This window comes from Leptodactylus fuscus, chromosome 5 (genome assembly GCF_031893055.1).
Source record: "Leptodactylus fuscus isolate aLepFus1 chromosome 5, aLepFus1.hap2, whole genome shotgun sequence".
Taxonomy (NCBI): Eukaryota; Metazoa; Chordata; class Amphibia; order Anura; family Leptodactylidae; genus Leptodactylus; species Leptodactylus fuscus.
Genome location: NC_134269.1, coordinates 20,483,960 through 20,506,092, shown reverse-complemented (window position 1 = coordinate 20,506,092; position 22,133 = coordinate 20,483,960). Strand labels below are relative to the sequence as shown.

Sequence of the window (22,133 nt, the reverse complement as noted above, 5' to 3'; positions counted from 1 at the left end):
CTGAGAGTGTATTGTCAGGGCCCCCCAGCAAACATGGGGCCCTGAGAGAGTCTCCAGATTGCCAAGTCTTAACACTTTATCCGGCTCCAATTTTGTCCTGCTCTCTTAGCTGGACCACATTATGGCATGGGAAAATGGGGCAATGTCATCTAACAGGGAGCCCCCGCAGGAGTAACCTGAAGCTCCTGAGTCCAAGACCCATATTTTGACATTTATTATACTGTGTCTTGGAGGGCGAAGGGGGCCCAGATCTCTCGACTGCCCCATGATTTTGAAGGACCGTCTTGCAAAACTACAATACTGACCCCAAGTAGTGAAGGTTTAGTTGGTGTTGTTGAGTGCACCGGATTTGGGACTTAAAGGGGTCCACCAGGCTCAGAAAGGATTCAGATGGGAGTTAGGTTGGGCCACTAGGGCCCCCCTCAGGCACCAGGGCCTGTGTGCAACTGCAACCTCTGCACTGGGGCTTCCACCATCTTTATTCCGCCATGGCCTAAATGCACACCATATACATATTTTTGGATTGTCGACCATTTAGATTTTCCATCCCAAGACCATTGGCATGTGACTTGCTTTGGCAAATTATTGCATGACAACGTCCCTTTTGCTAAAGACCCGCCCTGTTTGTAACATGCCACACGCCTCTTTTTGGTAGGGACATGAAATATGCCAGTCACGTCCCCTATTTTGTGATGTGGCCAAATCATGGGCGTAGCTTGAGGCTCCTGGGCCCAGGGGTGAACCATGGGTTTCTGCCGCCTGAGGCGGACGTCAGAAAGCCGCCCCCCCCCCAGGAGGGGGTGGAGCAGAGGGGCGGGGCCGCATGGAGGGGGTGGGGCCGAGCAGAGCAAGCATCTTTAGCAGGCAGAGAGCAGGCAGGGAGAGGACCTGCTCTCTGCTTGAGCGTGAGGGGTGGCCGCTGGAGCAGCGCTGCTCCAGCGGCCTCCCCAATCCACCGCTCATTGACAGTGACCCTAAGCCAGTCCAGGACAGCTTGTCAGCAAAAATGTCGCCCTCCCCGGGGCCCTGGCATAGCGCCGCCTGAAGCGGTCGCTTCAGGTCGCCTCATGGGAGGTGCGGTGCTGCCTGGGCCTGAATGCAATATCTGTAATGGGGTCCTTACGTACCTTTTGCGATTTAGACTAGTGGTACATATTATGTAGCAGAGGAGCCTGTGGGGCCCCCTCATTGTCGAGGGCCCGATAACGACTGCTTCCTCTGCACCGCCTATAGCTACCCCCCTCAATATGATGATAAGCCCTAGGCTTGGGACATTTTTCCACTTTTCTAGGATGCCAGGAGGTCATCCCTTTTTGCTAGAGGCTCATGGACGTTTCGATAGGGTTGGTAAGCATGGCCATACATCACTTTTGTGGGTCCAGTGTGGCATAATTATGTATGCACTATATGGAAGCATTATATATATATATAATAACATTCTAACCACCACTGTGATATTATCAAGGTATACAGCACCTAAATATATTCGCCCAGTGGCCGTAGCTCTTAATCCTTCCCCGATCCTACTCCTAGAGTACATAACTTACTACCACCCTTTTCACGCTCCCAAAAAATTGTCCGTCACGTGACTCGTCGGGCATCAAAGAAAATAATTCACCGGCGTCTTCGCAGACCATATAAGCTCCACTCTTTAAAACTTCAATCCCAATTTACTAAAAAATGGCGGCATCAGACTACCCAAAAAACCAGCGTGAGGTCCCCTTTAAATAGAAAACGCAAAACACATCCTCGAATGAGGCATCTCCAATCTGCGTCTCTCCAGTCGGAGTGAAACGACAACTCCCATCACGCCCTGCTGAGAGTTATAGTCTCACAGAAGTTGAAGAGCACGAACACGGATACAACACAAGTATATGTCACTTACCCAGAGTCCATTGTGCCTCCTGCCCCATTGTATCTGCCGAAAAACTTTAGATCGGCCATTTAAGCTCCGCCCACAACCTTATTTTAGAAACCGGTGATGTCGCCCGCTCCCGTTTCCTCCCCCCATCTACGGCGAACTACACCGCAATAAACTCCGCCGGTAAAATGAGAAAATAAAAGTACTGTGCTAAAAAAAAAAAAAACTCAAGGAATAGGCCGAAAAAAGCGAAAGGGAAAAATTATCAGCTTGTTGGCAAATTGTCTGCGGTCTAAGCCCTCCCCCATTGTGTAATAGGTTTATATCGCCTCGGCTCCGTTTTTTTTTTTTTTTTTTTTCTCCTCCTAACGATGTCACCTCGTTAGAATGACTGAGAGCGTAGCAGGGACACTTAGGATGGAGGGGGGGGGTTGCCATGGCAATAAGGGCCTGCTGGTGCGCGGGAGGCCTGCCCTGTTACTTTTCTAAATTAAATATAGGGAGAGTGGAAAATCACGTTATAAGACAATAGGCGGCCGAGCGCAGGCGGCGAGATCGCGTCTCTGCAGTCAACAAGTTGTGCAACATCTGAACTCCGCCAAAATGGAGCCTGGAAATTGTGACAGTGATGGAGCGACGCTGCCGCCGTGTCATCTTCAATACACGTGTCTATATGTCATCGTAGGAGGACGCATACAAGTATACAGCGTCTTCAATGGATGAATTGTGTACAGTCATTTCTTAGTGATATCTGTTTCCGGGAAAGCTGGATAATATGGCAATGGCGACTAGAGCCGTCACAGGGTTTGTTACATGACTTATTCCAAGTGACACTGGTGGCCATATTGGTTAACACACAGCTTTCCCCAATTTATTTTTAGTAGAATATTTATCTGTATCTCTCTTAGACTAAGACTTGGATGAACATTCCTGAATACGGTTATATTAGATGTCACCCAGCTTTGCTAGAAACTGATGTAGATAATAGAGAACTGAATACAAGTCTGTTAATGGGATAGTGGGATGACATGCAAAATGGCCGACACATCAGGTTACTACATACACATATTCGGCGGGACAGTCCCGGATTGGGGGTCCTGTTCCACGGTCCTGGTTGGTAGGAGGTATGTCCCGGATCCAACTCATCTGACATTACACTGGAAACAGATGAAAGGGGACATGAAACCGGGGCTGATGTAGGGGGACATGAAACTGGTGTAAGAGATGGAGGGGGAATATTAAAGTGGGGGCAAATGAAGGGGGTACATGAAACTGGGGGCAGATGAAGGGTGACATGAAACGGGGGACAGATGAAGGGGGACATCAAACTGGGGGCAGTTGAGGGGGGGCATGAAACTGGTGGAAGAGATGGAGGGGGAACATTAAAGTGGGGCAAATGAAGTGGGTACATGAAACTGGGGGCAGATGAAGGGGGACATGAAACTGGGGGCAGATGAAGGGGAACATGAAACTGGGGGCAGATGAAGGGGGACATGAAACTGGGGGCAGATGAAGGGGGACATGAAACGGGCGACAGATGAACAGGGGACATCAAACTGGTGGAAGAGATGGAGGGGGAATATTAAAGTGGGGGCAAATGAAGGGGGTACATGAAACTGGGGGCAGATGAAGGGGGACATCAAACAGTGGACAGATGAAGGGGGACATCAAACTGGTGGCAGATGGAGAGGGGACATTAAACAATGGGGGACACTGTACGGAGACATTAAGCTGTGCGCAAATGGAAAGGGACATTAAACTAGGGGCAACATATCCGCCTCTAGTTGCCCCCAGGTTAATGTCCCTCTCCAGCTACCCCTACTGTTTAATGTTCACCCTGTTTGCCCCCCGTTTAAACGGTAGCACAAGGAGAGTGACTTATATCATTGAAAAATTAGATACATCTGCCATTCAGGACTCTAGGAAAGCTGACTCACAATCTCAGTATAAATTATATGCTGTGTAGTTGCCAAGAACCCAGTTGTCACAAGTTTTTAGCAGCGATCCTGACAAATTGGGCCAGGTAGGACAGAAAGGGGTGGGGGTTGTGTAAATCCCAACCCATCTGGGTGACCCTTGTCCAGGAAATGGGGCAAGGCTTAAATTCCTCAATTAGTAAGATGTCGGCCATATTAGATGTCACCATAGCATAAAATAAATTTGATCCACTGTTTCTTAGTTATATCTGTTTCTGGGAAAGCTGGGTGACAACTACCAATATGGCTCCCACAAAGATTGCCTCGGTCACATATTCCTCTCTCTCTCCTGTTTCATAGAACAATAAGGTAGACTTACCATTCAGAACTCCGGAAAAGCTGAATGACCTCTTGTGTGAATCGTAATGTTGGCCATTGTGGATATCACCCAGCTTTCCCAGAAACAGAAATAAATAACAAAATAGAGAATTTGTTTCTGTTTCCATAATATGAAATACCGGCACCACACGTCTCATGCAAAGGCCGCCACTCAGCTTTCCATACATCCTAAATGCCAAGTCTGGATACTGTATGACAATCATTGGGGAGTCGTAATGTCATCAGTATTGGTCACCCAGCTTTCCCAGATACAGATATAGCTAAAAGATAAGAATAGAATTTAAATTGGTTTCTGGGAAAGAGGGATGGCTGAGTTCCCACAAGGGGTTAATTCCATTTTTCTAAGGTATGGATAGAACAGACAGGGGGCGATATCACTGTGACACAACCTTTGTAGGCGGACATATTGGTTGTTACTCAGCTTTCCCAGAAATGTATAGAGACCGTGAATGCATCAGTTTCCTGGAAAGATGAGTACGACCAGCATTACAGGTTACACAAGGCGGTGATCCAGCTTTCCTAGAGTTCAGCATGGCTGCCTGCCCTCACGGTGTTTTTCTGGCTGCCGTGAGAACATACATGTGACAGATGAAGCCCCGACGTGTCTACACAAAGCTGTTTCCCCCAACGCGGTCTGCGGATAATGGTAGATAAGACGTTTATGTAAATACAGCGCAGATGCCTGACACGCCGACAAGCGCGCCTGGTAAACAAACAGCAGATTTAATAGAAGCCAAAGCACACATCCTGCACGGCCAATTCTGATGTCTTATGATCGGCGCCACGTGGAACAGCCGCCCGGCAGCCTGCCATCCGCTAACTTCACGTATAAACTTAACACATGCATGACCAGCTAACATGTCATCACCCAAATGGTCACGCGGGGATTTATATTAGAAGTATAAACTAAAGGGGTTGGGCAAGGGTATAGTGCTGTGCAAAAGTTTTAGCCAGGTGTGGAGCGAATGCTGCAAAGAAAGGCCCGGTTCACATCTGTGTTTGGGTTTCCGTTCAGGGAGTCCGCTTACCTGGGAAACCCACGGACCCCATAGATTATAATGGGGTCCGTGTGGTTTCCGCACGAAACATGCGGAGAGAAAAGTCCTGATTGCTTTTTGGAAGAGGAGGAGTCCTGGAAGTGATGACACCACAAAGTCCTGATCTCAACATCGTCCAGTCTGTCTGGGATGACATGAAGAGACAGAAGGATTGGAGCAAGCCTACATCCACAGAAGACCTGGGCTTAGTTCTTCAAGATGGTGGGAACACTTCTTTGTAAGAACGGTCTGCAAGTACAGAGAAGAAGTGTATTGAATGTCTTGATGTTGACCAGGGGGAAGCTCCAAAGTTCGCTATTTGGGGGCAAGGACCTTCAAATTGGATCAAAACAGTAGGATGAAAACATCACGAGAAGGGGCTAATCCTTACTAAAAGATGAAAGTTCCTGTTTCCTATAGATGAATAACCGTTTTGGGAGTGGGACCCTCCTCCAAAAGTTGATATGGATATTGCCAAATTGTCCAGGCATACTAGAGTACCTGCTGAGGATACAGACAAGTCTTCAAGATCCTACAGAACTGCGTACGAAGTGTTCACCTAGAAGAGCCCAGGAGCAGCCACTTCTGAGCTCTCCTAAAGCTCTAAGAACGTGAAGCCATTAGATTCGGGAAGGCGTAGACACGCTTAGCCTATATTAGACTGACTTCTGACAATCTGTGCTAGCTCCCGACAGAAGGTACTCATACAAATTAGATGAAAATTATCATAATCTGACAATTTTGGCAAGCCAGCCAACTATCTGATGCTTCTCCCCCGTGACCAGTCATGTCGAAGGTTAGAAAGATTGAGCGTGCTCAACCAAATTTTATCAGGCAGCAGCTTATTCCCCTCTCGCCAATAGGAAGACACCTGCGTGGATGAAATGAGCAGGCATATGTTTGGAGAGGTTAGGAACAATAATTGTCAGCCAAATGAGAATTGGGCCAGAAAGCTATTGAAGGTTTATGGCCACCTGTACCCTGGGCCATTTCTAAGTACAACTTCTGAACGAGTATGAGTCAGGTAGACTCTGACTTTCAGCTGGAAAAAAACCGTTGAGAGCATATACATCAGGAAAGGGAGTCCTTTTGGGGTAGAAGTAGACCCTTCAGACACGGAACATCTCCTCAAAAGTCCTGAATATCTAGAAGTCAATATAGATACAGATAGATTAGAGAGTTGGAAGGTCTCCAAACTCCATATAATTATAGAAGTCCAAATTCTGACCCGCACCTCTTCCAGTATATCTTCAACTTTATCCTATCCTATCCTACTAATATCATAAATGTGAAAGTTTGGATGTTTGTTCCTCAATCACACAAAAACGGCTGAACGGAGATAGATTGTAACCTCAATTAATACATCGGCTACTTTTTATCCCGGTAAATGACTTGGCTTCATGGCCGTTATGAATTTATGTTCACATACTATATTACACTGCTCTTATCTCAAGTTCTGACAAAGCCAGGTCTGTTATCTCTCTGTGTAAACACACGCTAACACTCAGTGGATTGTGTACATGCATTTGCATATTATCTGATCTGCTCCAGGCAATGCAGACAAATTGACATGGGCAAACACCTTTACTCCAAATTGGCAGTTTGCCAATTTTAAACATGCCTGGAAAAAGGGAATCTAATTTGTCGCAAACAACGAGAGCTATGAAGGTAGCCAGAAGTCACAGAGTTCACCTCAAGCGGAGCTGAGGGAGATCATCGATGCCAACAACAAGGTCATTATATGGCGTCCCAGCGAGCTGCTGAGATGCCGGAACAATCACAGGCACGGTGCGAAGAACAACTTCAGTGCCAGGCCAACTTGAGAGCTCCCGAAACGCCGGAGCAGGCGGATCATCAATGCCAACATCACACTCATTATATGGCATCCTAGTGAGCTGCTGAAATGTTGCAACAAGCACGGGCACAGCGCAAGGAACGAGTTAAGCGACAGGCCAGCTTGACAGCTGTCAAAATGCCGGAGCAGGCGGATCATCAACACCAACAACACACTCATTATATGGCATCCCAGCGAGCTGCTGAGATGCCCGAACAATCACAGGCATGGCATGAGGAACAAGTTCAGCAGCAGGACAGCTTAAGGCCCATTCATCTGGGTCTAATCAGGAGCGGGATGCCGCAATGCACTGCTGATGCACTGCATCGGTATCCTGTCTCGGCTAGACCACGAAGAAAATGCCGGCGGTGGAAAATAAAGAACTCCTCTTCATTTTCCGCCGTGTGAACAGACCCTGAGAGTCCTGCTTTTCACAGAACATCCAGTCTGAGCACTTCGTAGATTTTGTTTTGTGTCCTTTCTGAAGATTTCTGGGTGCTTCTGGTTCCCATCTTGTTTCCATCTGGAAGACTTCATTTTAGATTTTGTAGAAATGAAGGTTCCTAGAAGAACGACACAACTCTATTCTATATTTCTAAGATCCTTCATTTCAGCTAAGTGTAAAATGAAGTCTTCTGGATGGAAGCAAGGTGGTAGACCTCATTGTACATTTTGTGGAAATGAAGGTTCCTAGAAGAACGACACGACTTTATTCTATATTTCTAGGATCCTTCGTTTCAGCTAAATGTAAAATGAAGTCTTCCGGTTGGAAGCAAGGTGGTAGACCTCATTGTACATTTTGTGGAAATGAAGGTTCCTAGAAGAGCGACATGACTTTATTCTCCTATATTTGTAGTTCCAAAGGTTTTGGGAAAATGGAGTCCAATTATTGACCTCAGATTCCTCAACTGCTTCTTCAGGAAGCATAAATTCCGAATGGAGACAACCAGATCCGCGATTTCCATTTCACAATAGAACTTGAGGGATTCTTACTCTTCTCATTTTCCTGACTTGCAAAAAATATCTAAGAATAGATGTGCCGATAAAACGGAGTGTCAAGCACCTGCAATTCACAGCTTCTCTGTTCGGGATCTCTTTGGCTCTTCTAACCTTTTCAAAGATGCTATCTGCTTCAGTTGCCTCTTCAGGAACAGAGGTTATATTTGCAGTTACATACCTGCATAATTGGCTTACAAAAGCCTCTTCAGATGTCCAGTTACTCCAATGTTGGGGTTGGATGCTAAATTGGGAAAAGTCACATATCTTTCTATGAAGTACAAAGACGTTCTTAGGCTTTGTCAGAAATTCCCAATAGATATTTCTCTCCCTTACGCTTGACAGGAAACAATCTTGGCAGCAAGAGTTTAGTCTTGCCAGTGTCACCTCTAATGAGTAGCAAAACTCTCAAGTCTCATGTCAACAGTTGTAGAAGAAGTTCCTTGGGCCTGTAGAGTCACATCATGGAGAAAACAGGAGATACACTCTGAGATTTCAGACTGATCAGTCCCTTAAATGGTAGAAACATCTCAGAGATGGGCAATGATGGACTGGCCCAGCAGATTTCCAGAGGATCCTCTGGTAGACCCAAGTTCTATCACAATAATGGTCCAGCAGAAGGCACCCAGATTTCAGTAGTATGGTCTATTTCACGTTGGAGGGTGGGCCCAAGGAACCTGAATACGATACTGGAGATGGGAGGTAATTGATCCACACTTAACGGATCCAGTTGACTACAGAGACATCTCAGCTAGGTTGTGGAGCAGACCAGGAGGAGAATACTTTTTGGAGATAATGGGGTCTTATCGAGAGGCCTATACCAAGGAACCTTCCAGAGATATGACATGCGCTTTTTCATTTTGATCTGCAGATCCAGGGAAAAGCCATCCTGGTAGAACTGGACAACATAACATCAGTGGTCAATATCAACGAGCAGGAAATATATTGACAAGGGCAGAATCCGGCCTAATTGTGTGTCCACCTCAATATTGTTGTCTCTCAGGTTTAACACACTGTGGAATTGGTCTCTATCCAGAGACCTTTATGCAGATGCACAGGATGTGTAGCATGCCAGAGATAAATCTCACGGTGACCAGGTTTAATGCCAAGATGGATAATCCCTCAGTAGTGCATGCGCAGCCCATCTCGTGGAGGTTCAGGATGACCTACAGAACTTTTTCTATCTGGTTGCCTTGATACCCAGGGAAATGATGAACAGCAAACAAAACCAGGACACAATAACAACACCCAAATAATTTTTGTTGAAGAATTTATGGTCTTCCAAACTCATTCAGATGATCTTGACATCCTAGTGCACTCATCTATGCCGAGACCTGAAGACACTTAACCTGTTAGCACATAGGCTGATCAGTCCTAGTGTAATACTCAAGGAGTATTGTATCGGGAAGGATATCAAAATTTCCATCAAACGTAAAGGGAAAAATTTCGTCTATGGTAGGTCCTTGTCATAAGAACCTTTGGGTAAAAGGTTCCTGAAAAGGTGTCTTAGAATGAGACATACAGTTAGGGCCAGAAATATTTGGACAGTGACACAATTTTCGCGAGTTGGGCTCTGCATGCCACCACATTGGTTTTGAAATGAAACCTCTACAACAGAATTCAAGTGCAGATTGTAACGTTTAATTTGAAGGGTTGAACAAAAATATCTGATAGAAAATGTAGGAATTGTACACATTTCTTTACAAACACTCCACATTTTAGGAGCTCAAAAGTAATTGGACAAATAAACATAACCCAAACAAAATATTTTTATTTTCAATATTTTGTTGCGAATCCTTTGGAGGCAATCACTGCCTTAAGTCTGGAACCCATGGACATCATCAAACGCTGGGTTTCCTCCTTCTTAATGCTTTGCCAGGCCTTTACAGCCGCAGCCTTCAGGTCTTGCTTGTTTGTGGCTCTTTCCGTCTTAAGTCTGGATTTGAGCAAGTGAAATGCATGCTCAATTGGGTTAAGATCTGGTGATTGACTTGGCCATTGCAGAATGTTCCACTTTTTTGCACTCATGAACTCCTGGGTAGCTTTGGCTGTATGCTTGGGGTCATTGTCCATCTGTACTATGAAGCGCCGTGTGATCAACTTGGCAGCATTTGGCTGAATCTGGGCTGAAAGTATATCCCGGTACACTTCAGAATTCATCCGGCTACTCTTGTCTGCTGTTATGTCATCAATAAACACAAGTGACCCAGTGCCATTGAAAGCCATGCATGCCCATGCCATCACGTTGCCTCCACCATGTTTTACAGAGGATGTGGTGTGCCTTGGATCATGTGCCGTTCCCTTTCTTCTCCAAACTTTTTTCTTCCCATCATTCTGGTACAGGTTGATCTTTGTCTCATCTGTCCATAGAATACTTTTCCAGAACTGAGCTGGCTTCTTGAGGTGTTTTTCAGCAAATGTAACTCTGGCCTGTCTATTTTTGGAATTGATGAATGGTTTGCATCTAGATGTGAACCCTTTGTATTTACTTTCATGGAGTCTTCTCTTTACTGTTGACTTAGAGACAGATACACCTACTTCACTGAGAGTGTTCTGGACTTCAGTTGATGTTGTGAACGGGTTCTTCTTGACCAAAGAAAGTATGCGGCGATCATCCACCACTGTTGTCATCCGTGGACGCCCAGGCCTTTTTGAGTTCCCAAGCTCACCAGTCAATTCCTTTTTTCTTAGAATGTACCCGACTGTTGATTTTGCTACTCCAAGCATGTCTGCTATCTCTCTTATGGATTTTTTCTTTTTTTTCAGCCTCAGGATGTTCTGCTTCACCTCAATTGAGAGTTCCTTTGACCGCATGTTGTCTGGTCACAGCAACAGCTTCCAAATGCAAAACCACACACCTGTAATCAACCCCAGACCTTTTAACTACTTCATTGATTACAGGTTTACGAGGGAGACGCCTTCAGAGTTAATTGCAGCCCTTAGAGTCCATTGTCCAATTACTTTTGGTCCCTTGAAAAAGAGGAGGCTATGCATTACAGAGCTATGATTCCGAAACCCTTTCTCCGATTTGGATGTGGAAACTCTCATATTGCAGCTGGGAGTGTGCACTTTCAGCCCATATTATATATATAATTGTATTTCTGAACATGTTTTAGTAAACAGCTAAAATAACAAAACTTGTGTCACTGTCCAAATATTTCTGGCCCTAACTGTAGTTCAGGCAAAAAGGGACTTTATATACTCACTTCCTGTAATGGACAATGGGTTGTGGACTCCAATATAAAACTTAAAAATATGACTTTTGGTCAATCCCAAAAATATTCTCTAAGTCGTCTCCCCAATGTTCACACTTTAAATTCTGTACGGGGATCTAGACTTCGTTGCGGGAATACAAACAGGTCGCCCTCTCTTGGAGTGGTCCTGGTGTGGAGTTGTTATACCTTGCCATGAGCCATAGAGATGTCGGTGAGAAGCACCAGGGATCAGACTAGAGAGTGCTCGAGTATGGGACAAGGTAACAGACTGGCAGAATTTGTTCAGAGTCATAAACAGAAAGAAGGTTAGGGTGACCCAGGGTTCACACTAGCACCAGGCTCTGAGTTGTTTGGGTCCATCAGGGGATGGAAACCTGCACCGCTACAACAGTTACACACGAAGCCTGGAAGACCCCAATGAAGATAACAATGGCAGAACATACTTGTAAGAACTAGCAGGCTTGGAATCTATATTGCACATATCAGGCGGTATGAAATATGCCCTGGGCCTCAGGAACTGACTGGGGAATGGTTGGGATATGCGTGGCGTTCCTCTGAGAACAACAAGGTGGTGCACGCACCCTAAAGGAGACAGAGGCAGCCCAGGTAGGGGAAGGAGGAAGAGCACTACATTGAGGACATTGCCCCTTGCATTAGGGGGTAACGGAGATATAATGGTGTCCGTGCTCACCAGGAGAGACAGTATTCTGATAGTCATAGATTTCTATCTTCATAGCTGGAATTGTGGCTGCAAAAAGTAACTTGGTGATGACAGCCGGTGATAAAAGTAACACCCATTACCAGAGTTACACCTCCCTTTAAATCTATGGGGGCGATACCATGCAAGTATCTAGCCATATAAGTTACTTTCCTCCTGGCCATAATATCTGCGAGAAGAATAATGAAGAACCAATCCTTTGATAAATATAATGTCCATATTATAGTAATACATTCTTCAATATAGGGGGAAGTGTAACACTAGTTCTGTTCTTGTATATATGAACAGTATATTATTTTATAGTCTTGTACATAGGAGCAGTATTATAGTAGTTATATTCTTGTACATAGGAGGTAGTATTATAGTAGTTATATTCTTGTACATAGGAGCAGTATTATAGTAGTTATATTCTTGTACATAGGGGGCAGTATTATAGTAGTTATATTCTTGTACATAGGGGGCAGTATTATAGTAGTTATATTCTTGTACATAGGAGGTAGTATTATAGTAGTTATATTCTTGTACATAGGAGGTAGTATTATAGTAGTTATATTCTTGTACATAGGGGCAGTATTATAGTAGTTATATTCTTGTACATAGGAGCAGTATTATAGTAGTTATATTCTTGTACATAGGAGGTAGTATTATAGTAGTTATATTCTTGTACATAGGAGCAGTATTATAGTAGTTATATTCTTGTACATAGGAGCAGTATTATAGTAGTTATATTCTTGTACATAGGAGTAGTATTACAGTAGTTATATTCTTATACATAGGAGCAGTATTATAGTAGTTATATTCTTGTACATAGGAGCAGTATTATAGTAGTTATATTCTTGTACATAGGAGGTAGTATTATAGTAGTTATATTCTTGTACATAGGAGCAGTATTATAGTAGTTATATTCTTGTATATAGGAGCAGTATTATAGTAGTTATATTCTTGTACATAGGAGTAGTATTATAGTAGTTATATTCTTGTACATAGGAGCAGTATTATAGTAGTTATATTCTTGTACATAGGAGGTAGTATTATAGTAGTTATATTCTTGTACATAGGAGGTAGTATTATAGTAGTTATATTCTTGTACATAGGGGCAGTATTATAGTAGTTATATTCTTGTACATAGGAGCAGTATTATAGTAGTTATATTCTTGTACATAGGAGGTAGTATTATAGTAGTTATATTCTTGTACATAGGAGTAGTATTACAGTAGTTATATTCTTGTACATAGGAGCAGTATTATAGTAGTTATATTCTTGTACATAGGAGTAGTATTATAGTAGTTATATTCTTGTACATAGGAGCAGTATTATAGTAGTTATATTCTTGTACATAGGAGCAGTATTATAGTAGTTATATTCTTGTACATAGGAGCAGTATTATAGTAGTTATATTCTTGTACATAGGGGGTAGTATTATAGTAGTTATATTCTTGTACATAGTAGTATTATAGTAGTTATATTCTTGTACATAGGAGTAGTATTATAGTAGTTATATTCTTGTACATAGGAGGTAGTATTATAGTAGTTATATTCTTGTACATAGGAGTAGTATTATAGTAGTTATATTCTTGTACATAGGAGTAGTATTATAGTAGTTATATTCTTGTACATAGGAGTAGTATTATAGTAGTTATATTCTTGTACATAGGAGTAGTATTATAGTAGTTATATTCTTGTACATAGGAGGTAGTATTATAGTAGTTATATTCTTGTACATAGGAGCAGTATTATAGTAGTTATATTCTTGTACATAGGAGGTAGTATTATAGTAGTTATAGTCTCGTATATTCTTCTACATAGGAGCAGTATTATATTAGTTAGATACAGTATATAGTGAAGATACAGAGAATAGAAAAGTGAAAAGATAAGATCTGAAATCTCTTCCATTAAATGGTAATGAAATATTTCAGCGCTCCTATAAAACATTATGTTCTAATGTAGAATTAATTTAGCAGGTTAGGCTTCTGAATGGCTCACTCTACATTTTTATCTGATCAAGTAAAAGTAGATATAAAGCAGAATGATGAAAAACAGACCTAAGTGCATGGCTTAGCTTCTGAAAAATCTATGACAATGGGCGCCATTTCCTCTTCTCAGACCAGTGACATCATGTCCATACAGCCATGTCTCAGTAATATTAATAGGGTTCAGTTGTAATACCAAGCACAGCCACTATGCAACGTACAGCGCTGTTCTTGGCAAGTAGTTAATAGGCCGCAGTAATCAGTATCATAGTCCCAGACAACCCCTTTAAACCTTCTCTAGATATTGATTCACCGATACGTGTGACATTATATTCTACTACTCTGGTTATGGTCTCGGATTGCCACTACCCAGCTCAAACTGCAGGCTGTTGCCCTGTCCCCCATGCTTTACACTGCAGCTGTCTCAGCTCAATCACCCAAGGTAATTAGCTTTACAACAGAAACCTATTAAGGAGATATTAATTACCCCATAACAAGAGCGGACATGAGTCTCAGCGGTTACTTAATGCATTGAATCGCCCCCAGACTCTATTGGGACAACTTCCTAATGAGCTGCAGTGGTTGCAATTGACCCCGGCGTCTCCGGCAGCAGATTTATTAGGCTCCGAGCGGTGCATACCTTAGTAAGTCTTTTCCAAGCTGTCTGTGTCACTCAGGCTGGCAGTAAAAATGAGAATTACATTGATATCAGGGTCTCTCTGGGATGCTAAGCCCGGCATTTCCATGGAAACCTTCTTGGCTGCTCTCCCCGGTCCTGAATTTATTACCTCGCTGGCAGCCGCCGTTAATATTGATTTCCGCTCTGTATGTTGATAAGAGATAATCACAGGGACAACCAGGTAGAGTGGGCAGTGCTCACTGACACCTGAACAGCCCGTGACCTGCCATCCTCACCGCCTCTGCTCGCAACCTGCCTAGGATTAGAAAGATGCAACGACGTTCACGTATCAAGGCATAGCGCCACATCTGTCAACGGGATGGATCCGGTATTGCAGCTTAGATTACAGTGTTGTGACTAGGGCTGGACTGTAATACCACATCCGGCCTGAGGGCAACGTGGCACTGTTTGTGGAAGACAGTAGACATACTTTCCTAAGCTTTTGTAAAGTTCATCTGGTTCGGAAAACCTATGTAATAAAGGGTTGGCGTGATCAGGATATCCCTCTATTAGTCAGAGGGGAAAGCATATGGGCATTTTATGGGCAGTGCCCATTAGGACGGGGGTAGAGTGGCAGGAGATAGGCCGCAAAGATGGCCATTCTAGTCTCGGGCTCGTCTCGGTCTACGGACCCAGGATGGATGATGGTTATTGTTCCCCTGGGGCACACCCTTATAGCGGTCACCTGGCCGAGGTGTGATGTTGGGTGTGGTGTCCTTCATATTAACTACAAATATATGAGGCAGTAGACCCTGTGACAGATAACAGACATAGCTCGTAGTGGTAGATACACAGCCCGTCACAACATGGAGGCCCAATTGGTTAAAGAGTCCACTTACATGGTATATGGGTGCAGGAGTGGCATTTGGGCCTAACCCTGGAAAAATTCAATATCATACGCCACTCCTTCAACCCCACCAAAGCTCTCTTTGATCCCTTGACTTCCATCCAGGTCCCTTTGTGCCTCCATGCAGAATAGTACCGCTTTAGTGGCCCCTACACAATATAATGTCCTCCATATTGATGCACTTCAGTATTGTGTCCCCTCTTTGTGGCCCACACACTATAACATCTCCCTCATAATATCCTCATACAGTATAATGTTCCCCAAAGTACAATGTGCTCTCTTTGTGTCCCCCCACACTATAATGGCACCCACAATGCCCCCTCATTCTTGCTCCACTTTATAATGCCCCCCTGCCTGTGGTCACACACTATAATACAGAGACTTAAACCGGGATTTTGTTGAATGGTGCCAGCAGAACCAGATCAGGATTAATGCTGGAAAGACCAAGGAGATGGTGGTGGACTTTAGTAAACGGAGAGGTGCTCCGACCCGGTGGAGATCCAAGGGACATGTATTGAGATAGTCAGGACTTATAAGTACCTGGGTGTCCTCCTCAATAATAAACTAGACTGGGCTGATCACCTGGAGGCGCTGCACAGAAAGGGCCACAGCAGGCTCTACCTGCTCAGGAGGCTGAGGGCCTTCGGAGTCCAGGGGACACTTCTTAGGGCCTTTTTCAACTCGGTGGTTGTTTCAGCTATCTTTTTCGGTGTGGCCTGCTGGGGGAGCAGTATATCAACCAGGGACAGAAACAGACTTGACAGGCTGATCAGGAGGGCCAGCTCTGTCCTGGGGAGCCCCCTGGACCCAGTACAGGTGGTGGGTGACAGAAGGACACTGTCTGTGGTGACCTCCATGTGGGAGAACAAATCCCACCCCATGTATGAGACCTTAATGGAACTTGGCAGCACTGTAAGTGACCGTCTGCTCCACCCCAAGTGTGAGAAGGAGCTATCGCAGGTCCTTCCTCCCAACCACGACCAGGCTGTATAATCTACATCAGACCAAGTGAAGATCACTCCGCACAGAGAACTAATGATTATGACTATGAAGTCTTCCTCTTTCTTCTTCTGTTCCTTAGCTGCTATGGACTCCTAGTATATCTTCTCCTCTCAGCTTATGTGTGTCTATGTCTGTAATATATTACTGTGTATTATCCTGTATCTGTATTACTATGCTGCTGTAACATACTGAAATTTCCCCACTGTGGGACTATTAAAGGATTATCTTATCTTATTATCTTATATAATCCCCCCCAAAGTGGATTGTCCCTTTACTTTGACTTCCATAATACAATGTTTGTTCTTTGTGACCAACTCACAAAAACATCCTTTCATCTCGCGTCCCCAAATTAAAATGTCCCCCTCTACACTATAATGGCCCTCTCATTGTGCCCCCTTCCCCAATATAATATCCTGCTCATAGTGACCCCCACAGTGTAAATAATGCCAACCCGCCTAAAAAAAACAACAGCCGTCCCCAGGTTCAGAATTGCCCCGATGTACTCCTTCTTGCCATTTTTATTCCTGCTCTGGTATAAAGGGCTCCTGAAGGTGTTAATATTATAGAAGACAAGTGTCTGGGCATACCGCCATCATGAAGGACGTTTTGCCCTCTCGACAGGAGAAACACCTGTCTTGCATTCAGGCCAAGCATGGCACGTCTCTCCCTCCAAATCAGTATTACTCCTACATCCTGGTCTTCCATCTACTCTACTAATAAAATAAAGCCGCCATAGTGTGACAAGAGAAGGTAGGACACAAGACCTCGGTCAACGGCAGGGTCCATCATGCGCCATGTCAGTCTGGTTTTAATATTAAGATGCTGCCTTCCAACTAGAGAAGGGTAAACCTTCCAAGATTCATTTCGGGCATCTTAGGTATTGACTCATTTAAGGTCGAACACGTTCAGATACAACCATAAGTGAACTTATTAAACTCACCTTCCCTCATCTCTTTTGGGTCTCCTCGCGGTGTCCAGCGCTCTTTTGTCTCCTTGATGACGTCACGCACCCGGGGTCACTGCTGAAGCCTGTGATTGGCCCTTAGTGGTCACATAGGCAGGCCAACGTGCCCATGTGATCAATATGGCCCAATCACAGACCTCAATGGTGACCCTGCGAGTATGACGTCACAAGGAGAGCAACGGAAGCATCGAGGAGGCCTAAACGAGGTGAGGGAAGGTGAGTATTAATGTTTTTGATTTTATTTTCACCTCTCCTGGGCCTCCACATGGGGTCTGAAGAGCATGCATGTTGCCGCCCCCATTTTAGTTTAGTTTAGTTCTTCATTTAACTGAAGAACTTGGAGTATTCAGGTTGAACCCGGTTTGGAACTATGCAGTTCGTCCATCTTTACTTCCAACCACTTTTTTAGTCTTCTCTAGTGTTGGACTAGCCCACCACAGTACCAGAGGATCTTCTGGTGGGCCCAGGCCCTAACACAATAATGGTCAAACAGAAGACACCTAAACTTCAAGGGTACTATGGTTTCTGTCCTAGGCTTTGTTGGAGGGTTACCCCCATAACCATTTTATCTGGTGGACCCAAGGAACCTCAGTACAACACTGGTCTTCTCTACGTTCATCTGGCCACACCAATAGCTTTTTTGCTCATACACCTCTGTCACTTTGTCGTCTTCTTTGATGTCTGAAACAAGTCAGTGTAAAAGGGAAGGGCGGTGTACTATATAGCACTCCTTGTAGGGATCCAGGTCATGAGTCCCTTACCAATGTACACATGGAATGGGTTAACATATTAGAGGAGCATGCGCACTATATCCCATAGTCAGAATAGAGTGGCAGTACGCATGCGCACAATATCCCATAGACAGAATAGAGTGGCAGTACGCATGCGCACAATATCCCATAGACAGAATACAGTGGCAGTACGCATGCGCACAATATCCCATAGACAGAATAGAGTGGTAGTACGCATGCGCACCCTGTCGCTCTATTCGATTAAGGGCATCGGACCCCTTTCCCATGATCAGTGGGGGTCCCAGTAGTTGGACCCCACTGATTAGCATGTTATAACATTAACACTTGTGCCGACCCCTTCCTCTTGTGGTTTCAGGCAGCAGGAATGCTATAATTTAACTCTTTTAGGGCTGCATCAGAAAACAGGGGGCCACAACCCCTGCATTAATAAACCAGGCCTACAAACTACCCACTGCTTAAAGGTGAACATTCACAAGATGGCCGCCTGATGCCTGTAACCTATGGTCCTTCGGGCAGCATGCTAATTTAACCCTCTAAATATTTATAGATAACATTTACTTTATTGTTCCCCTTAAAGGACATGGCATGACTATAGATCTCTCAGGAACCACTGACCTTCTGCCGGCAGATGACATTTCTCCATATTCTATGAAAAGCTTTTGCACATTGCATCTCAACTCAGAAGGCTACGGCCTTGTCAGCCCCACTCTCAACCCCTTAATGGCCCTGAACGACCAGACCCTTTTTTTTAGAATTTTTTTTTTTTTAAATGCATTACCCCTCATGACTACAAGGTGGATGGAGCCATTTGCTTCTGGCTACGTCCACTAGCGATGGCCGGTGTCAACCCCCAGAGATCTGATACCTGGAGCTATTCCAAGGCTAGAATGTATATCGTGCACTTTTTTTTTATCCAACGCCACTGTAAAAATCATGGCATTTTACAGTACTTGCAAAGTGGATGGGATCCGTGCGAATCCCTTGCCCACTATGTAGGAAAAAAATTGCAACGTGGACACGCTGCGATTTCCAAAACCGTTGCGGTTTTGAAAACCGCAGCATGTCAATTATATCTACGGAAACACCGGCGGCTTCCCCATAGATATAATGGCAACAGAAAGTCCGCGGAGGAAGTCTCTGTGAACTTTCTACTCAAAGTGTTGTGGGAAGAACTGCAATGCGTTCACGCCGCGGTTGTTTCCGAGGCGCTTTAGCGTGGCGGTTCTTAGCCTAAAACAGATTTCCAGGGTAAGGGGATGTTCACATCCCCTTTAAGAATTAAAAAATCTGCTTCAGGTTTTTGAAGATGATTTTGAGGATTCTTCTCAAGCAGTTTTTTTCTTCTGAAAAGCTTCATGTCGTATCACAGAAGACAACAAAAAGCAAGGACTTCATATGTTTTGTGTTGTCTTCTGTGATAAGATCTCTTGCTGCAGTAGTTTAACCAATTGCTGAAGTTTGGGTTTTCTCTGCCACATCTGTACGTACAGTAGGTACCAGTTATACAGCGTTATTTGTGTTACGTAGATGGCTGGACCACTGGAGAAGGACCTTTACGTCTTGTGTCCCCTCCGTTCTCCTCATACGTTACAAGCTCTTGCCAGTGTCCGATTTTGCCTGTATAGGATATATCGGCTCTATAGGTTCTGTTCAGACAGGGACAGTTCAGTTGGTATTGCTTCTTCTTTCTTCCTGTATACCGCACATCTGCTATACACTCCATTGCTGATCATCTTGCCCTTCAACAACCCTCAGCGTTCAGCTCTTCTCATCCAGCGGTGAGTTGAAGTGTTTTGTTGTCTGCCAGTATTGTGGCGTGCTTCATGACTGTGGTTTCCCTACTGTCTGACTGTTGTACGATTCAACCTTACTACTGGGCGTATCTGAGAGCCATAGGAGGGACAGGTGAAGTCCAGCTTTCCAGGCTTGAAACCGATATGGTTACCATATCCTTAAAACCAGTAGTGTAACTACCGCCATAGCAGCTGCCACAGGGTCCGGGACATTAGGGGGCCCGGTGACAGCCGCTACCGCTGCATTTTTGATTTTTTTTTTTTTTTTAATAGGCCGTTATGGGCCCAATTTACTTACCGATCCTGGCTGGGCCGGGATCGGTAAGTGACACCGCGGACCCCACAAAGACTATTATTATACTCGGAGGTCTTTGCAGACCCCTGATGTATAATGATCGGCGGACCGGGAGAGGTAATAAACATAAAAAACACTGTTACTTACCTCTCCACGATCCTGCCAGGCCTCCTTCCTAGTTGTCTGACGTCTCTGACGTCACATGAACCCGGCCTGCGTCCCGGGTCAAGTGACGTCCGACGTCATTGAAGAAGGACAGCAGCAGAGGCTGACAGCATAGGAGCCGGGGGACAGGTAAGAAACAGTAGTTTTTTATGTTTTTATTCCCCCGGGTCTCCGATTATTATACTCTGGGGTGTGAAAAGACCCCAGAGTATAATAATTGTTTATGGGTGTCCACAGTGGGACATAATACTGTGTGCAGGGGCCACTATGGGGGATAATACTGTGTGCAGGGGCCACTATGGGACATAACACTGTGTGCAGGGGTCACTATGGGGTATAATACTGTGTGAAGGGACCACTATGGGACATAATACTGTGTGCAGGGCTTACTAAGGGACATAATACTGTGTGCAGGGGTCACTATGGGGTATAATACTGTGTGAAGGGGCCACTATGGGACATAATACTGTGTGCAGGGGCCACTATGGGGCATAATACTGTGTGCAGGGGTCACTATGGGGTATAATACTGTGTGCAGGGGCCACTATGGGACATAATACTGTGTGCAGGGGCCACTATTGGGGATAATACTGTGTGCAGGGGCCACTATGGGGCATAATACTGTGTGCAGGGGCCACTATGGGGCATAATACTGTGTGCAGGGGTCACTATGGGGGATAATACTGTGTGCAGGGGCCACTATTGGGTATAATACTGTGTGCAGGGGCCACTATTGGGGATAATACTGTGTGCAGGGGCCACTATGGGGGATAATACTGTGCAGGGGCCACTACGGGACATAATACTGTGTGCAGGGGCCACTAAAGGACATAATAGTGTGTACTGGGGCAACTAAGGGACATACTGGAGCGCGCAGGAATGAGGAGGAGGGGGTCAGTCGAGGTTGTCGGCGTCGGTTGGGGGGGGGGCCCATGTCAAAAGTTCGCTACGGGGCCCTGCCATTCCTAGTAACGCCACTGCTTAAAACATTAGGGGTCTGTTCACACGGAGGAAAATGAAAATGAAATTCCTCTTCAGTTTCCACCGCCAGCATTTTCATGTGGGCTAGACGCAACGGGATGCTGATGTAGTGCATATGGGATCCACGGGGTTCCCAGGTGATGGATTCCCACTGATCTCCAATGGATGACCTTTGCTAATGGTAAGTTATCAATTATATCAACAAGGTCATCAACCAGACACCCCACTGGCTCTTCCTAGATCATTGCTACCATCAAAAGACAGTGGGGTGGCTGTTAGAGGGTTAAGGGGGCCTGTATATGACACTTAACATAACATAATAGAATGTATATTGAATGTTTGATGCCAATATTTGGAGTGACCTTTGCCTCCCATCAGATCTTCTTGGTGCTTGCAGAGAGGTTGTTGCCACCACCATCTTAGGCTGCATTCACACAGAGTAACGTTGGCGGTTTTTGTGCTTATTTTGGCACATAGCGCCGCGTTAACGCCGTGTTTGCGCCGCGCTATTTTGTGGTCGCGTTGAACGGTGCAAACGCGGCGTTAACGCGGCGCTATGTGCCAAAATAAGCACAAAAAACGCCAACGTTACTCTGTGTGAATGCAGCCTTAGAGAACCAAACACAGATCTTGTGTGGGTGTAGGCTTACTCCAATCCTTCTCTCCCTCTCCCAGACAGACTGGATGATGACGAGATCCGGGCTATATC

General features: G+C 44.9%; 1 protein-coding gene across 4 annotated transcripts in view; it reads right to left on the bottom strand.

Annotated features, from left to right (window-relative positions):
• Positions 1–22,133, bottom strand: part of LOC142202474 (potassium channel subfamily T member 2-like) — a 132,841-nt gene that overhangs the window by 94,020 nt on the left and 16,688 nt on the right. Inside the window, exon 1 of one of the 4 annotated variants that reach the window (XM_075272605.1) lies at positions 1,886–1,936. The exons of the other annotated variants lie outside the window; for them this stretch is intronic. Within the exon in view, the coding sequence (XP_075128706.1) occupies positions 1,886–1,896 (11 nt within the window). The 5' untranslated portion in view covers positions 1,897–1,936. Of the gene's footprint in view, positions 1–1,885; positions 1,937–22,133 lie in introns of those variants that run through there. 4 annotated transcript variants of the gene reach the window in all.